The following is a 16,253-nucleotide window of genomic DNA, read 5'->3' as shown; positions in this document are numbered from 1 at the left end:
TTAGGTAACTGGACTGAAACAAGGATCCAGTTATTACTACAGAGTCTCAGCAGAAAATGCAGCTGGTGTGTCTGACCCAGCAGAGGCTATTGGGCCATTAACTGCAGATGATACTTTTGGTAAGCCATATGCTAGTTAATAAAGACAATTAATCAGATAAGGCACATTATTAAAGAGCGTCTTGTGGGTAATATGTGACAATTTCTCACCAGATAACTGTCACACCTTAGACATTCGAGTTTATGAGCCATTTCTCCTTCATTATGAATTCTTCAGATAATTATCTATTATCTATTAGGTAGAGACCTATTAGGTTGCCTGAGGAGGAAGGCATGACCTTTCGTCTCCTGACCAAGCTTTGTGGAAGATGGGAGATAACAGAAAGAGAGAAAGGCATAGAAGACCTCTGGGGAAAAAAAAATTAAACAATACATAGTTCTTATATTAAAGGGAAATTAGATATCCTACTTGGTAATGCTAATCTCCCTTATCATCTCACATATTTCTAAAAAAAAAAAAGGCATTTAGTCAGGACAGGTAGGCAGTGATAAGCCAAAGCTAGGCCTAGGCAGCTCCGCCCTGAAAGCTTGAGATACAATCAGAATCAACCTCTCAACACAGCTATCATTACCCATATTCATAACAACAGAAAATATTTCATAGAATCCATTTTCCACTTTTTCCAGTTGAACCTACAATGGACCTGAGTGCATTTAAAGATGGGCTGGAAGTTATTGTTCCAGAGCCAATCAAGATCCGTGTTCCCATCACTGGCTATCCTGTTCCAACTGCCACCTGGTCTTTTGGTGATCAAGTCTTAGAAGAGGGTGATCGTGTAAAAATGAAGACCACTGCCTCCTTTGCAGAACTTGTAATTACTCCAAGTGAACGTCCAGACAAGGGAATTTATTACTTAGCATTAGAAAACCCTGTGTCATCTGTTTCAGGAGAAATTAATGTTAATGTCATTGGTAAGTGGACATGTATATATTCTAGCAATAATATTCCATATTTTTCTTACTAAAATCTAATTAGGTTAACAATGTGAAATCTCACAATGTCCAGTAAACCAAGTACATTAAAATACAACTAAAAACTAGAAACCCATCCTCAAAAAAAGTCTTTTCTGGTTTTCAACATTCTGGTTTTACTGTTTAAGGAAGAATGACTAACAAGACTAAGTCTTCTGGCAGATATATTACATAGAGATCATCTATCAAACACCAATTACAAAATAATTAATGCAATTTCTATGGCTTCTAGCTCCTCCAAGTGCACCAAAAGAACTTCAAGTTTTAGAAGTACTCAAGACTACAGTACAGTTGTCATGGGAACCTCCAGAAGATGATGGTGGAAGTCCAGTTACTGGCTATGTAATTGAAAAACGTGAAGTAAGCCGGAAAACATGGAGCAAAGTAAGTTCATTCTCTCTCATTTGAATTTCTATTGCTATATTATTTCCACATGTGCTACTGAGTTTTGTGTCTTATATTGATAATCACTCTTTGGAAATAAATTTTAAAAACACATTGGAACCTTTCTGGTCTTCAGGTTATGGATCATATTGTTGACCATGAGTTCACTGTACCTGACCTCGTCCAAGGAAAAGAATATTTGTTTAGAGTTTCTGCATGCAATAAATGTGGCCCTGGAGAACCTGCATATATTGATGAACCTGTAAATATGTCAACACCAGCAAGTGAGCATATTGCTGCTAATTTTCTATTTCTGAAATGTTACTGATTTTCTTCAAAATAAGATGTAAAACCAAAATATGTTTTAATTTTTAATAGCGGTGCCTGACCCACCGGAAAACGTTAAATGGAGAAATCCAACATCAAAAGGAATCTTCCTAACCTGGGAGCCTCCAAAATATGATGGTGGTGCCCGCATTAAGGGTTATCTGGTAGAAAAATCCCAACGTGGCACAGACAAGTGGGAGATATGTGGGGACCCTGTTATTGAAACGAAGTAAGTAAATTGACATCAGTAGATACATATTTTCAACTAACTATGCCATCATCGTTGCTTTAAATATCGGATTTATTTTTTTTTTTAAACAGAATGGAAGTAACAAAGCTCCTGGAAGGAGAGTGGTATGCATATCGGGTTAAGGCTCTGAACAGAATGGGAGCTAGCAGGCCAAGCAAGCCAACTGATGATATTCAGGCCATTGATGCAAAAGGTAATTACTTCAACTGCTGAATTACAATAGCTGCTTTCTTTTTACCAGTCTCTGAAATATTGTTTCTATATAAACATTTTTATTCTCTCCTAAATCAGAGGCTCCAGAAATTTTCTTAGATGTGAAGCTTCTTGCTGGACTTACTGTGAAAGCTGGAACTAAAATTGAGCTACCAGCTAAAGTAACTGGAAAGCCTGAGCCCCGGATTACTTGGACCAAAGCTGACAAAATTTTGAGACCTGACAACCGAATCACCATTGAAAGCCAGCCTAATCAATCTACAGTGACCATTACAGACAGCAAAAGGAGTGACAGTGGAACCTATATTATAGAAGCTGTAAATTCCAGTGGACGTGCTACTGCTGTTGTTGAAGTTAATGTCCTCGGTATGCTTGTATTCTATGTTGTTTATACAAATAATTAGTAATGTACTGAAGTATGCAAGCAGAAGATTAACTTTCACATCTTATCCTCTACAGATAAACCTGGTCCACCAGCTGCATTTGATGTAACAGAAATCACAAACGAATCCTGCCTTCTAACATGGAATCCTCCACGAGATGATGGGGGTTCTAAAATTACCAACTATGTCCTTGAGAAAAGAGCTACAGACAGTGAAATATGGGACAAGTTGTCATCAACTATTAAGGATACAAAATTCAGAGCTACCAACTTAACTCCTCATAAAGAATATGTGTTCCGAGTCAGTGCTGAGAACATGTATGGTATCGGGGAGCCAGCACAGTGTAACCCCATCATTGCCAAATATTCATTTGGTTAGTTAATTAAATTAATGTTAAATTTTTGCAATATTTTAATAGGGAGAAAAGAGCTCACATCTGATGGTTTTGGTTTTTTGTTTTGTTTTTGTTTTTCATTAATTAATTTATACAGATCCACCAGGCCCTCCAACAGGCCTCAAGCCTACAGAGGTCACTAAAGATTCAGTCACTTTAACATGGAATGAACCAGATGAAGATGGTGGCAGCCCCATAACTGGCTACTGGGTTGAAAGATACGATCCTGAGCAGGATAAATGGATAAAATGCAATAAAATGCCAGTGAAAGATACAACATTCAAGTAAGACTACAGTCAATTTAAGCTGAAATATGTCACAGAGACAGAAACAGTAGTCTTTTAAATAAGTTTTACGTTGTTCTTACTCTTTTTTTCCTAACTTCCATAAGTTTTGATTCAGCTACCATCTGGTGGCATACTTTTTTCATAATTAGTTTTAAAGAAAAATGTCTTTACAGCAGAGTTAATCAAGTATTTTATTTTTTTAAATGTTATGCTTAATAATTTCTGTGCTATGTGATTATTCATAAGATATTCTAAAATAGTAGATATAGCCATCTCAAGTATCAAACCAAAAAATTTGGGTTTTTTCTGCTTTGGGTTTTTTATTAACTAAAAAAATATAGAACATGCAAAAATTCAAGATGTTCTTATAACGCTCCTTTCTGTCCCATGATTTTCTATTTTACTGTTGACAATATGCCTATTTCAAATGTTCAACATTTCATAAAACATCATTAGCAGTAATTTAGGTATTTTCAGATTTCCCAAGTAAACTGTGATATGAAGAATAGAGAGAATAATGTTTTAAACATTAATTAATATCTGGCTTTGGTTTAATCAAACTTAATTTTTATTTTCAGAGTTAAAGGTCTTACAAATAAGAAGAAATATAAGTTCCGTGTCTTGGCAGAGAATCTTGCAGGGCCTGGAAAACCAAGCAAGGAAACAGAGCCAATCTTAGTGAAAGATCCAATTGGTATAATAAACACATTTTTAATAGTTTAATTTAGCAACAACAACAAAAATTGTTTTCAATCACATAATTAATATTGAACTCTTGTCTAGATCCACCATGGCCTCCTGGAAAGCCCACTGTGAAAGATGTTGGCAAGACGTCATTGACCCTAAACTGGACAAAGCCAGAACATGATGGAGGGGCAAAAATTGAATCTTACGTCATTGAGCTGTTAAAGACTGGAACAGATGAGTGGGTGAGAGTGGCTGAAGGAGTTCCCACAACTGAACACTTCCTCAAAGATCTTATGGAGAAACAAGAATATTCATTCCGTGTAAGAGCTGTGAACAAGGCTGGCGAGAGTGAGCCCAGTGAACCCAGTGACCCTGTGCTGTGCAAGGAGAGGCTCTGTGAGTACTGTGTCAGAATGTGCTCCTGCTGCAAACAGACTGTTTCTGCCATTAAAAAAGCCCCATGTCTGCCTGTTTCAGTAGGCACCAAACTATTGGAAAGCTTATGAAATATAAAATTTGCCTTGCTTCAGCTCAGAAAATACAAAGCTTTAAAACTTTCCAAGATCTTTAGTGGGAATTACAATGACCTGGTTTACCTTCTTTTTCTATTTTGCAGATCCTCCTTCACCACCTCGCTGGCTTGAAGTTATTAATATTACTAAAAACACAGCAGATCTTAAATGGACAGTACCAGAAAAAGATGGGGGTTCCCCAATTACCAACTACATTGTTGAAAAAAGAGATGTAAGGCGAAAAGGCTGGCAGACAGTTGATACAACAGTGAAAGATACCAAGTACACAGTGAGCCCGCTGACTGAAGGCTCATTGTATGTGTTCCGTGTGGCTGCTGAAAATGCCGTTGGACAGAGTGACTACTGTGAAATTGAAGACTCAGTGCTTGCTAAAGATACTTTCAGTAAGTTTTGATTTGCTTACTGAGTGATCAGTAGCTCATGCATAATGAATTCCTAGTCTTCTAATGTGTGTCTTTTTTCTGTTTTAGCAACCCCGGGGCCTCCATATGCCCTTACAATAGTTGAAGTGAAAAAAGGTCATGTTGACTTGAAGTGGGAACCACCTAAGAATGATGGTGGCAGACCGATTCAAAGGTAAGGTCATTTTAAGTTTGTATAGGTTCCTATAGATGAAAATCTTTTAATGAATTAAGACATTTCTCTCAAAATGTTTAAATTTTAAATGGACAAATTTTATACGAAAAAGAGGTAGATGGATGTAAGAGAAGCCATGTGGTCAAAGCAGTTAAGGGTTTGCTTTTAAAATGTGGAAATTATGCAAATAAAATACCTAATATGCATGGACAAGGAATACGTGTCAACATCCTTAGACTTATCTATGTAGCCACTTAGACTCGTCTATCAAGTAATATTGTTGCATTTTCCTTCTGCTTAGTTTCTCCTTCAGACTGTATACACTCAGCTAAAATGAAGCCTCACCTCTTTTCTGTTCACTCTCTTCTTTATAACAATTCTCAAACAGACTGTTTAACTCTTCTAGGTTGTTTCTAACTTGTCTTTTAATTTGGTTTCTAAAGGATCTGTACTCTGAAATTCACCTTGAATGCCAGTTGGATTTTTCCTCTTTACATTTTGATTTTTCCTCTCCTTCCCAATCACAGTAAGCTCAAGTTAAAGAAACAGACGAGTTCAGAGATCTGCCTGAAGCAACAAAATTTACTTAATTTGCATTACTTTGCCATAGCCTGTCCTAAGCAGAATTTTGACAACTGAGTAATAATACCTACAAATACTCTCAATGGACTAACCACTGAGATCCAAACTAGGAAAGATAAAAGTATAGCTTGGAGGTTCTTTTGCCTCTGTAGCTCTCTCAAATCTGAAAACACAGTTTAGTTCAGTTCTAAAACACAGAACACAGTTCAGGTATTGGCTTTCAGACCTGGGTTTGTCAGTGATGTCAGCCCTAATAGGGGCTGAGACCTACTAGGACTAAGTGACTAATGTGTGAAGAAAAGTTCATTGAATCTACTACTCATGACTCTCTTTGCTATTCACTGTCCAACCTCTTCTAATCTCTTTTTATCTATTTTATTGAACAAGAACTCTGAAGTGTTCCTTATTTCAAGTGCCTGATAGTATTTTCCCCAATTTATTCAGATATGTTATTGAAAAGAAAGAAAAACTGGCCACTCGCTGGGTAAAAGCTGGCAAGACAGCTGGTCCAGATTGCAATTTCAGAGTGACAGATGTCATTGAAGGTACAGATGTACAGTTCCAGGTTCGTGCAGAAAATGAAGCTGGTTGTGGTCATCCCAGTGAACCAACTGACCTCATTCATATTGAAGATCCAACAAGTAAGTAGTAGTAAAATATACAGTGTATGGATTATAGAAGCAGTGTACTGTGTGGAACAGATATTCTGAGAGAAAAATGACACAATAACTTTTCCATTTCTGCAGGCCCTCCTTCACCTCCTCAAGATTTACATGTCACAGATGCAGGCCGAAATCACATTTGCATTGCATGGAAACCTCCTGAGAAGAACGGTGGAAGTCCTATTATTGGGTATAATGTTGAGATGTGTGAAGCAGGAACAGAAAAATGGATGCGAATCAATTCTCGTCCAATAAAAGATCTAAAATGTAAAGTGGAGGAAGGTGTGGTTCCAGACAAGGAATATGTGCTAAGAGTCAGAGCTGTCAATGCTGTTGGAGCTAGTGAACCATCAGACATCTCAGAAAAAGTTGTTGCCAAAGACCCAGACTGTAAGAATAGATTCCTTTTTTTTTCAGATCTGCATAATAAAAAAAATGGTGTTTGGCAACTTTCTAGTAATATTATACTTACTTTTACAGGCAATCCAACCATTGATCTACAAACTCATGACATTGTTGTTGTTAAAGGACAGAAATTAAGTATCCCTATACCCTTCAGAGCTGTTCCATCCCCAACTATAACATGGCACAAAGACGGCAAAGAGTTGAAAGCTGGTGACAGAACATCAATGAAGAGTGACTACACCTCTGCATTGCTCGAAGTCGTAGACAGTGTTCATGCTGATGCTGGTGTTTATACTATCACACTGGAGAATAAGCTGGCATCAACGACTGGCTCAGTCAATGTCAAAGTCATAGGTAACTAGATTCTTCCCTTCCAAGAAATATACTTATCTTCATTTGGGCCCTGCAGCTGACAGAAGAAAGGACTAGAAAGATATTTTTTCTGCCAGGTGGACAAATCACTTCAATTCAGACACATGTAGATTGTCATACAGACATTAATGTTACGAAATCCCATGAAAAAACATTACCGCAAGTTGCTCTAACTATTCAGTGACTGCTCAAAGCCCAATTATTTTGAATAATTATAGTATAAATATAAAAATGTTTTAAGAATTCTGACTCTTTTTGGGAACAAATTCGTATACATGGTGTGTAGTCAACATTTGTGGTCTTGGTCTGCTTTCTGCAAAGCAAAGACATAATTTCATATTTATATGAATACAGTTTCCCATCTATTTAGTTAACTAATTTTTTATTCTTATTTAAAACAGGTCCACCTGGACAGTGTAAAGACATCAAGGCAAGCGAAGTAACTAAGAATTCTTGCAAAGTATCCTGGGAACCTCCAGACTTCGATGGTGGTACTCCTATTTTGCATTATGTTCTAGAACGCAGAGAAGCAGGTCGTAGAACATATATCCCAGTCATGTCTGGTGAAAATAAACTTTCATGGCAAGTCAAAGACCTTATCCCAAACTGTGAATATTACTTCCGTGTTAAAGCTGTCAATAAGATTGGAGGAGGTGATTATATTGAACTAAGAAACCCAATCATTGCAGAAGACCCAAAACGTAAGTTTGTCTTACTATTAAATAATCTAGCAAATTGAATTTTGACTAATATCTTCATCCTTTCTTTTATCATATGACCCTTCTTTTGATCTACTCTTCTACAGAGCCTCCAGATCCACCTGTTGACCTTGAGGTCCATAATCCAACATCAAAATCAGTAACACTTACATGGAAACCACCCCTGTTTGATGGTGGAAGCAAAATTATGGGCTATATAATAGAAAAGCTCGCGAAGGGCAAAGAGAGGTGGGAGAGATGCAATGACTATCTGGTACCCTTACTAACTTATCCAGTGAAAGGCCTCGAGGAAGGAAAGGAATATCAGTTTCGTGTTCGTGCTGAGAATGCTGCTGGCATCAGTGAGCCTTCTCGGATTACTCCTTTCGTTAAAGCTGTGGATCCTATTGGTATGAATTAATAATTTGATTGTTTGTATTAATTGCCATACATCCTCAAACATATTGGAAGATTTTACACTCTATTTATCATTCTCTGTTATTACAGAGGCTCCAAAAGTCTTCCTTGCTGCAAACCTACAATCTGGCCTTGAAGTGAAAAGAGGTGATGAGATCATACTTGAGGCACATATTTCAGGGTCACCTTACCCATCTATCACTTGGCTGAGGAATGATGAAATTGTCAGACCAGAGGATATCAAAAAGAGAACAACAACACCAAAGAAGAAGGGTGAAGCTGTAGAAGAGAAACCTTTCCAGCTGTCACTGCCAGAACGTTTGAGCGTTGACAACCATAAAGAAGGGGAGTCTGTACTATCAATTCGTGACTCCATCAGAGCTGACCATGGCACATTTACAATTAAAGTAGAAAATGATCATGGTGTTGCAAAAGCCTCATGTGAAGTCAATGTGTTAGGTGTGTAAAGAATGTTCTTAAAACACCTAGTTGTTCAGAGTATTGGGTAAGAAGTGCAAATGATGAGTACTGATCATTTTTCTCGGTTTACTGACAGATATACCTGGGCCTCCAGTCAACTTTGTATTTGAAGATATAAGGAAAAATTCTGTCATCTGCAAGTGGGAGCCTCCTCTTGATGATGGTGGAAGTGAAATCCTAAACTATGTACTGGAAAAGAAAGACAATACAAAAGCTGAAATGGGCTGGGTCACTGTCAGTTCAACACTCAGGCATTGCAAATTCCATGTTACAAAACTGATTGAAGAAAAAGAATATCTCTTCCGTGTATTTGCTGAAAATAGAGTTGGAGCAGGGCCACCATGTGTTTCAAAACCAATGACAGCTAAAGATCCTTTCTGTAAGTTTTAATTTTGAAATACAACTTTTTCAGAAAACCAGTGTAAAACTACAGATTTACAATACTCAGCTTCATCTAGGGGAATGTTTCCCAGAAAAAATTTGAGCAATGTGATATTTATTGCACATTGAAATAAAGAGAACTATTGAAAATATTAAAGAATGATGATCACTGTCATAAAACTTTACACTTAAAACACTTACTTTCTGAATAGTGGCATTCTCTATGCTTAATAGATGAGTATTCTTACCAAAAGAGAGAACTACTGCAGTTTGGTTACTGATTGCTGTTAGGATTCAAAGTTTCTAAGAAAAAGAGCAGAAAAACTATTAATTACTTAAAATTAGTAATTTCTTATATCTTAGTTCTCTCTTAGCTTTGAATAAACTCTGAAGAGACAGCAGTGATGACGAAACAACAATTTTTTTTTTTCAGCTCCACCAGATGCACCTAATAAGCCTGATGTGGAAGATGTTACCAGCAACAGTATGCTGGTTAAGTGGAATGAACCAAAAGATAATGGCAGCCCTATCATAGGATATTGGATTGAAAAACGTGAAATTAATAGTACTCATTGGGCTCGGGTCAACAGAAACCTTGTGAATGCTCTGGAAGTAAAAGTTGAAGGACTACTGGAAGGTTTAACTTATATCTTTAGAGTTTGTGCTGAAAATGCAGCTGGCCCTGGTAAATTTAGTCCACCATCAGATCCAAAAACTGCACAGGACCCAATAAGTAAGTATCTTAGCAGAAGCCAACAGCATACAGGTGACAAAATAGTATTCATAGCCTTTAACTTTGATTTACACTTATTTATTTGTAGTGCCACCTGGTCCACCAATTCCAAGGGTTGCTGATACAAGTGCAACTTCTATTGAGCTAGAATGGGAACCTCCTGTGTATAATGGTGGTGGAGATATCACTGGTTACCATGTGTACAAACAACTGATGGGAGTAAAGGAGTGGTCACGTTGTACAGAGAAACCCATTAAGGTTCGACAGTACACTGTTACAGAAGTCAGAGAAGGTGCAGACTATAAACTCCGTGTTACTGCTCTCAATGCAGCTGGTGAAGGACCACCTGGTGAAACTGCACCCACAACAGTTGCAGAACCTAAAGGTATTGCAATTGCATTGCTTTCAAGAAATGTCCAGCAGCTTAAAAGGTGGGTTTGAATCCCTCCCTTCAGCTAATGACGTGTTTCTCTCTCTTCCACAGAACCTCCCACTGTTGAGCTAGATGTTTCTGTCAAAGCAGGCATTCAGATCATGGCTGGGCAAACTATTAAAATTCCTGCTATTGTGACAGGACGTCCTACTCCCACCATTGCTTGGACTGTGGAGGATGGTGAACTAGACAAAGATCGAGTTGTTATTGAAAATGTTGGCACAAAATCTGAGTTAACCATTAAGAATGCATTGAGAAAAGACCATGGAAGATATGTAATTACTGCTACCAATAGCAGTGGTTCGAAATCTGCAGGAACCAGAGTTGAAGTATTTGGTAAGAAAAATATTTTCTCAAATCAACTAAGCATTTCTTTTGGTTAGTATGGGCTTTACCGTATTTGTTTGATTTTGTTTTTCAGACGTTCCTGGACCAGTCCTTGACCTAAAACCAGTGGTCACAAACAGAAAGATGTGTTTGCTTAACTGGTCTGATCCCGAAGATGATGGTGGCAGTGATATCATAGGCTTCATTGTTGAACGGAAGGATGCCAAAATGCATACATGGAGACTAGCTGTAGACACAGAAAGATCTAAATGTGATATTACAGGTCTGCTTGAAGGGCAGGAATATAAATTCCGTGTTAGTGCCAAGAACAAATTTGGTACCGGTCCACCTGTTGAAATAGGGCCCATTCTTGCAGTTGACCCATTAGGTAAGACTACTAACTTTATGAGATTTAAAAAAAAAAAAAGTTAATAAAGCAATGTTGTTGTGTGAATTGCTTTCTATACATGAATTGTATTTACTTTTCAATTACATGGATAGGCATCTGCCTTAGATCAGTTACTTTAGTCAGATGTCTAAATCACTTCTGTGAAACTACTATGGTTCTTTATGTATGGTGCCTACGGAGACACTACTTATTACCTTTTTCTCCACATACATGAGAAACTTTATACTATCCATAATTATACTCAGATTCTTTGCATACAAAAGTTATGGTTTTAAAAACCTAGAGCTACTACATTACATTAGCATTTATACAATTTAAAGTTCTCTGATTTTTTTTTTCATTATAATTTGTCTGTGTTAATAGGTCCTCCAACGGCACCTGAGAGGTTCATGTACACAGAGCGAACAAAATCAACCATTACACTTGATTGGAAGCCTCCACGTAGTGATGGTGGCAGTCCCATCTTAGGGTATATTGTTGAGAAGAGGAGACATGATTCAAAAGATTATGAAAGAGTTAATGCAAGGCTCTGTCCAAAAACATCTCTTCTCGTTGAAAAACTTGATGAACTTCATATGTATGAATTCCGTGTCAAAGCTGTTAATGAAATTGGAGAAAGTGAACCATCATTGCCCCTCAACGTAGTCATACAAGATGATGAAGGTATATCTGCTTTAAAGAAATCCATATAAATATCTTCAGAACACTTCAAGGCAATTTCTGTTTCATCTCCATCTTCACTCTGTCATTTTTCTTCTTGTTTTCAGTACCTCCAACTGTTACATTGCGCTTGGCTGTGAGAGGAGATACTATCAAAGTCAAGGCAGGAGAACCAGTTAATATTCCTGCTGATGTGACAGGTCTGCCAATGCCAAAGATTGAATGGGACAAGAATGAAGTTTTAATTGACCAAACATCTGATGCACTTAAGATAACCAAGGAAGAAGTATCTAGAAGTGCAGCAAAAACTGAACTTATCCTGCCTGCAACAGTGAGGAATGATAAAGGCACTTACACTGTGAAAGCTTCCAATCGTCTTGGCACTGCATTTCGCAATGTGCACGTCGAAGTGTATGGTAAGGATGCAACATTTCAATAAAATACTGCTAATAAAATGCTTTTACCTTTTTCTTAATGTAGTTCTATGTTCTATTGCTTTCATACAGATCGTCCTTCTCCACCAAGAAATCTTACTGTTTCTGATATTAAAGCAGAATCATGCTATTTAACATGGGATGCACCTCTTGATAATGGTGGTAGTGAAATTACCCATTACATTATTGAGAAACGTGATGCTAGTAAGAAGAAATCTGAGTGGGAAGAAGTCTCTACAGGCGCTGTTGAGAGAAGATTTGGGGTAATTTATAAAATATCGTTATTACATACTTTAGTATGCATTAAAAATAACAATATTACATATCTAATGAAATCTGCTACTTGCATAGACACCTGTGCTCATGCTCCATTTGGACACCAGAATTACTGGATGAATGGCCAGTATTTGTATTGGCCATCCATGTATCTGTGTTATCCCTCATGTGACAAAACAAAAGAAATTATTCGCTATTGCTACTTATCTTCAGCTGAGCTAGAAGATATCTTCCTTTCCATTTTCCAGCATTATTCAATTTTACCAACTGCGAAAACAAACATGATGACATTTTTATTTATGTTTGGTCCTATGCACATGAAATAAGAATATCCTTAGGACATCATATGTAGCTGTGTAGTAATAAACAGAGGTATGTCACTGAGATTCCAAGACAGAATTTGAAGTGAAAATCACTGCATATCTCCAAATAAGTTTATTCCAAAAGTAGCCAAGTATTGATTTGAATCTTATTTTTCAGGTATGGAACCTTGCAACAGGTGAAAAATATCAATTTAGAGTCCGAGCTGTAAACAAATATGGAATAAGTGACGAATGCCTCTCAGAAAAAGTTGTTATTAAGGATCCCTACGGCCTTCCTGGACCTCCTGGAAAGCCAAAAGTTTTAGATCGCACCAGATCATCTATGCTGGTGACTTGGGAGCCTCCTTTGGACAATGGTGGCAGCCCAATAACTGGCTACTGGTTGGAGAAGAGAGAAGTGGGAGGCGTCTACTGGGCACGTGTCAACAGGGCTCCGGTAACAAAACCATCAGTAAAAGGTCTACAGCACAATGTGCTTCGTTTGATTGAGGGTGTTGAGTACCAGTTCAGAGTTATGGCTGAAAATCTTGCTGGAATTGGCCCTCCCAGTGAACCATCAGATCCAGCCTTAGCAGCAGATCCCATATGTAAGTATATAATTTGTATGACTGTGTTAAATGACTCTATCACATCAGAACAAAAAATGTGCTACTATTTTTTATTTTTCATTTAGTGCAATTAATCAAATGTTTTGTTTTCATTAAACCAAAAAGAGTATATTGACACAAATAGTTTCCTGATTTGGTGGTTTTCACCATTTTAAAAATAATTAGCTGTAATTTAATTTTTTTATCTCTTTTATGTGCCTAATACTTTGATTACACCAATGCAGACATTGCCAAATAAACTTTAGATCAGAATCATATTTTTATATTATTGTTTTACTTAATTTTTAAAGAGTTTGATATTTATGTCTTGTACCTTAAGCATCTCTTAATAATATAGGTTATATATGCAATTAGTATGTATGTTCTAGGGTTCTTCTCTCGATGTATGAGAGAAGAAAATTAAAATACTTGCATTTTTCTAGAAACTATTCAGAAAAATATAGGAAGACCCTAACTCTCAGGTAATTTTTACTTATTCTCGTTTTGTAAGTTGTTCCTGGTCCACCATCTTGCCCAGAGGTCAAAGACAAAACAAAATCATCTGTAGCTCTTGCATGGAAGCCTCCTCAAAAGGATGGTGGGAGTCCTATAAAAGGATATATTGTTGAAATGCAAGATGAAGGTAGTACTGAATGGAAGAAGGTGAATGAAGGAGACAAACTCTTTCCTACTTGTGAATGCGTTATCCCCAACTTGAAAGAGCTCAGAAAATACCGATTTAGGGTGAAAGCTGTAAATGCTGCTGGAGAATCAGAACCAAGTCCTGCAACATCAGAAATACCTATCCAAGATATTCTAGGTAGGTGTTCTGAGAGCTGATTTAGATATTTCTATCTAAATACCACTTACTGCTGTGAATGTTCAAGCAGGATGCCAAGCAAGTCAAACAGAGTAAAAAATTATGCAAAAATTTAACAAAAGAGTGACACACATTTTTGAAAGTGTCATGATGACTATTACCAGGGCATGATCTATTAGAAAATTGATAAGCAACTACAGTCATACTAAGGAAACACTCTGTATTTTATGAAGAAATTACTGCAGCAAGTTTTTCTATTTGTATACTTCCCCAGTTTCCACTTCGCACACCCAACCTTTCTCACATAAACATGCATTCTACATGTTTCAGGGGGCTTTCAGATCCACGCTGACAGAAATATCCTTTGAGTAGCTCTTAAAATTTATATATTTAAATATTTTTGCAGAGGAACCAGAAATCTTCCTTGATATTGGAGCACAGGATTTGCTTTCTTGTCGTGCTGGCACAACAATTAAAATCCCAGCTGTTATCAAGGGTCGTCCAGTTCCAAAAACATTTTGGGAGTATGAAGGAAAAGCAAAAACAGCAGCAAAGGTTAGTAAAAGAAATAACTTTTTTCTACACCTGTTTCTAGACATTTAAGCCTATTCCCTTTTATATTTATATAATTTCCCTTTGTTTATAGGAGGGAGGTCATAATGTACCTGAAGAAGCTCAGGTAAAGCAAACAATTTTTTTAATGTCAGTATTGTTGCATTTTTCAAACATTAAAATATTTAAAGTTGATCTATAACTTCTCTTTCTTCTTATAATACATAGGTGGAAGCAACTGATACACGTTCAGAGATTATCATCCCTGAGTGCAACAGAAGTCATTCTGGACGATACAGTATTACAGCAAAGAATAAAGCAGGACAAAAAACAGTGCATGTCAGAGTCAATGTGCTTGGTATGACTTGTATATATTGAAGTATTCAAATACTAGATATTACTCTTATTTTTCTACATACTTATGTAAAATTGTGTCTGTTGTGCTTTTATCTTAACAGATGTCCCCGGTCCACCAAAAGACCTAAAAGTAAGTGATATCACAAGAGGTAGCTGTAAACTTTCATGGAAGATGCCAGATGATGACGGTGGAGACAGAATCAGAGGCTATGTTATAGAAAAAAGAACTATTGATGGGAAGGCCTGGACTAAAGTCAATGCAAACTGTGGCAGTACCTCCTTTGTTGTACCTGATCTCATATCTGGCCAAGAGTATTTCTTCCGGGTACGTGCAGAAAACCGTTTTGGTGTTGGCCCTCCTGCAGAAACCATCCAACGGACCACAGCCAGGGATCCAATTCGTAAGTAAAATTAAATTCATACAAATCCTTTAAAACCAGATGTTACCGTAGAGTGGATTTAATCACATTTCTGTTTTGGTTGTGAAGATCCTCCTGATCCGCCTATTAAACTAAGGATTGGCCTTGTAACCAAGAACACAGTGAGCTTGACATGGAAACCACCAAAGAATGATGGTGGAGCTCCAGTTACACATTATAATGTTGAATGTCTCCGCTGGGATCGTACTGGAGAAGTGAAAGAGTCTTGGAAGCAATGCAACAGACGTGATGTGGAAGAAACAAAGTTTACTGTTGAAGATCTTGTAGAAGGTGGAGAATACGAATTCAGAGTCAAAGCTGTAAATATAGCAGGTCCTAGCAGACCATCAGCCACTGTTGGCCCACTTGTTGTCAAAGACCAGACCTGTAAGTACTAACTGATACCAGTAAATACAAATTTAATTTTAAAATTATGAACTATTTTTTATGTTATTTTTTCAACATTTCATTGTAGGCCCACCATCTATTGAGCTCAAAGAATTTATGGAGGTTGAAGAAGGAACGGATGTTAAAATTGTGGCCAAGATAAAGGGTGTACCCTTCCCCACATTAACATGGCTAAAAGCCTCTCCAAAGAAACCAGATGACAAATCCCCAGTGCTCTATGATCAACATGTCAACAAGATTGTTGATGAAGATACTTGCACTTTATTAATTCAACAGTCTCGGAGAAATGATACAGGCTTATATACTATAACAGCTGTAAATAATCTGGGAACTGCTTCCAAGGAGATGAGGCTCAATGTTCTGGGTAGATATCTAGAACTCTTATACATTACAGAAATTGATAGCATTTGTTTGATACTTTAGTAGCATTTGAATTAATTCTTCTTTATTAAA

General features: G+C 37.2%; 1 protein-coding gene across 3 annotated transcripts in view; it reads left to right on the top strand.

Annotated features, from left to right (window-relative positions):
- The window catches only part of TTN (titin), a 241,215-nt gene that overhangs the window by 157,715 nt on the left and 67,247 nt on the right, over positions 1–16,253 (top strand). For all 3 annotated transcript variants that reach the window (XM_051787289.1, XM_051787288.1, XM_051787287.1), the window contains 35 exons: positions 5–119; positions 687–971; positions 1,264–1,415; positions 1,552–1,699; positions 1,794–1,971; positions 2,064–2,185; positions 2,284–2,571; positions 2,665–2,961; positions 3,080–3,266; positions 3,848–3,963; positions 4,053–4,352; positions 4,573–4,872; positions 4,960–5,065; positions 6,092–6,288; positions 6,394–6,699; positions 6,790–7,068; positions 7,488–7,787; positions 7,892–8,194; positions 8,292–8,660; positions 8,758–9,060; positions 9,496–9,795; positions 9,884–10,180; positions 10,280–10,564; positions 10,650–10,943; positions 11,328–11,627; positions 11,732–12,040; positions 12,131–12,321; positions 12,815–13,244; positions 13,756–14,064; positions 14,471–14,619; positions 14,711–14,743; positions 14,845–14,974; positions 15,075–15,374; positions 15,462–15,779; positions 15,868–16,164. In XM_051787289.1, the coding sequence (XP_051643249.1) occupies positions 5–119; positions 687–971; positions 1,264–1,415; positions 1,552–1,699; positions 1,794–1,971; positions 2,064–2,185; positions 2,284–2,571; positions 2,665–2,961; positions 3,080–3,266; positions 3,848–3,963; positions 4,053–4,352; positions 4,573–4,872; positions 4,960–5,065; positions 6,092–6,288; positions 6,394–6,699; positions 6,790–7,068; positions 7,488–7,787; positions 7,892–8,194; positions 8,292–8,660; positions 8,758–9,060; positions 9,496–9,795; positions 9,884–10,180; positions 10,280–10,564; positions 10,650–10,943; positions 11,328–11,627; positions 11,732–12,040; positions 12,131–12,321; positions 12,815–13,244; positions 13,756–14,064; positions 14,471–14,619; positions 14,711–14,743; positions 14,845–14,974; positions 15,075–15,374; positions 15,462–15,779; positions 15,868–16,164 (8,593 nt within the window). The remainder of the gene's footprint in view (positions 1–4; positions 120–686; positions 972–1,263; positions 1,416–1,551; positions 1,700–1,793; positions 1,972–2,063; positions 2,186–2,283; positions 2,572–2,664; positions 2,962–3,079; positions 3,267–3,847; positions 3,964–4,052; positions 4,353–4,572; positions 4,873–4,959; positions 5,066–6,091; positions 6,289–6,393; positions 6,700–6,789; positions 7,069–7,487; positions 7,788–7,891; positions 8,195–8,291; positions 8,661–8,757; positions 9,061–9,495; positions 9,796–9,883; positions 10,181–10,279; positions 10,565–10,649; positions 10,944–11,327; positions 11,628–11,731; positions 12,041–12,130; positions 12,322–12,814; positions 13,245–13,755; positions 14,065–14,470; positions 14,620–14,710; positions 14,744–14,844; positions 14,975–15,074; positions 15,375–15,461; positions 15,780–15,867; positions 16,165–16,253) is intronic.

Source organism: Manacus candei, unplaced genomic scaffold (genome assembly GCF_025592945.1).
Source record: "Manacus candei isolate 608988 ecotype Guabito, Panama unplaced genomic scaffold, ASM2559294v1 h1tg000023l, whole genome shotgun sequence".
Classification (NCBI taxonomy): domain Eukaryota; kingdom Metazoa; phylum Chordata; class Aves; order Passeriformes; family Pipridae; genus Manacus; species Manacus candei.
This window is presented reverse-complemented; position numbering and strand designations above follow the sequence as displayed.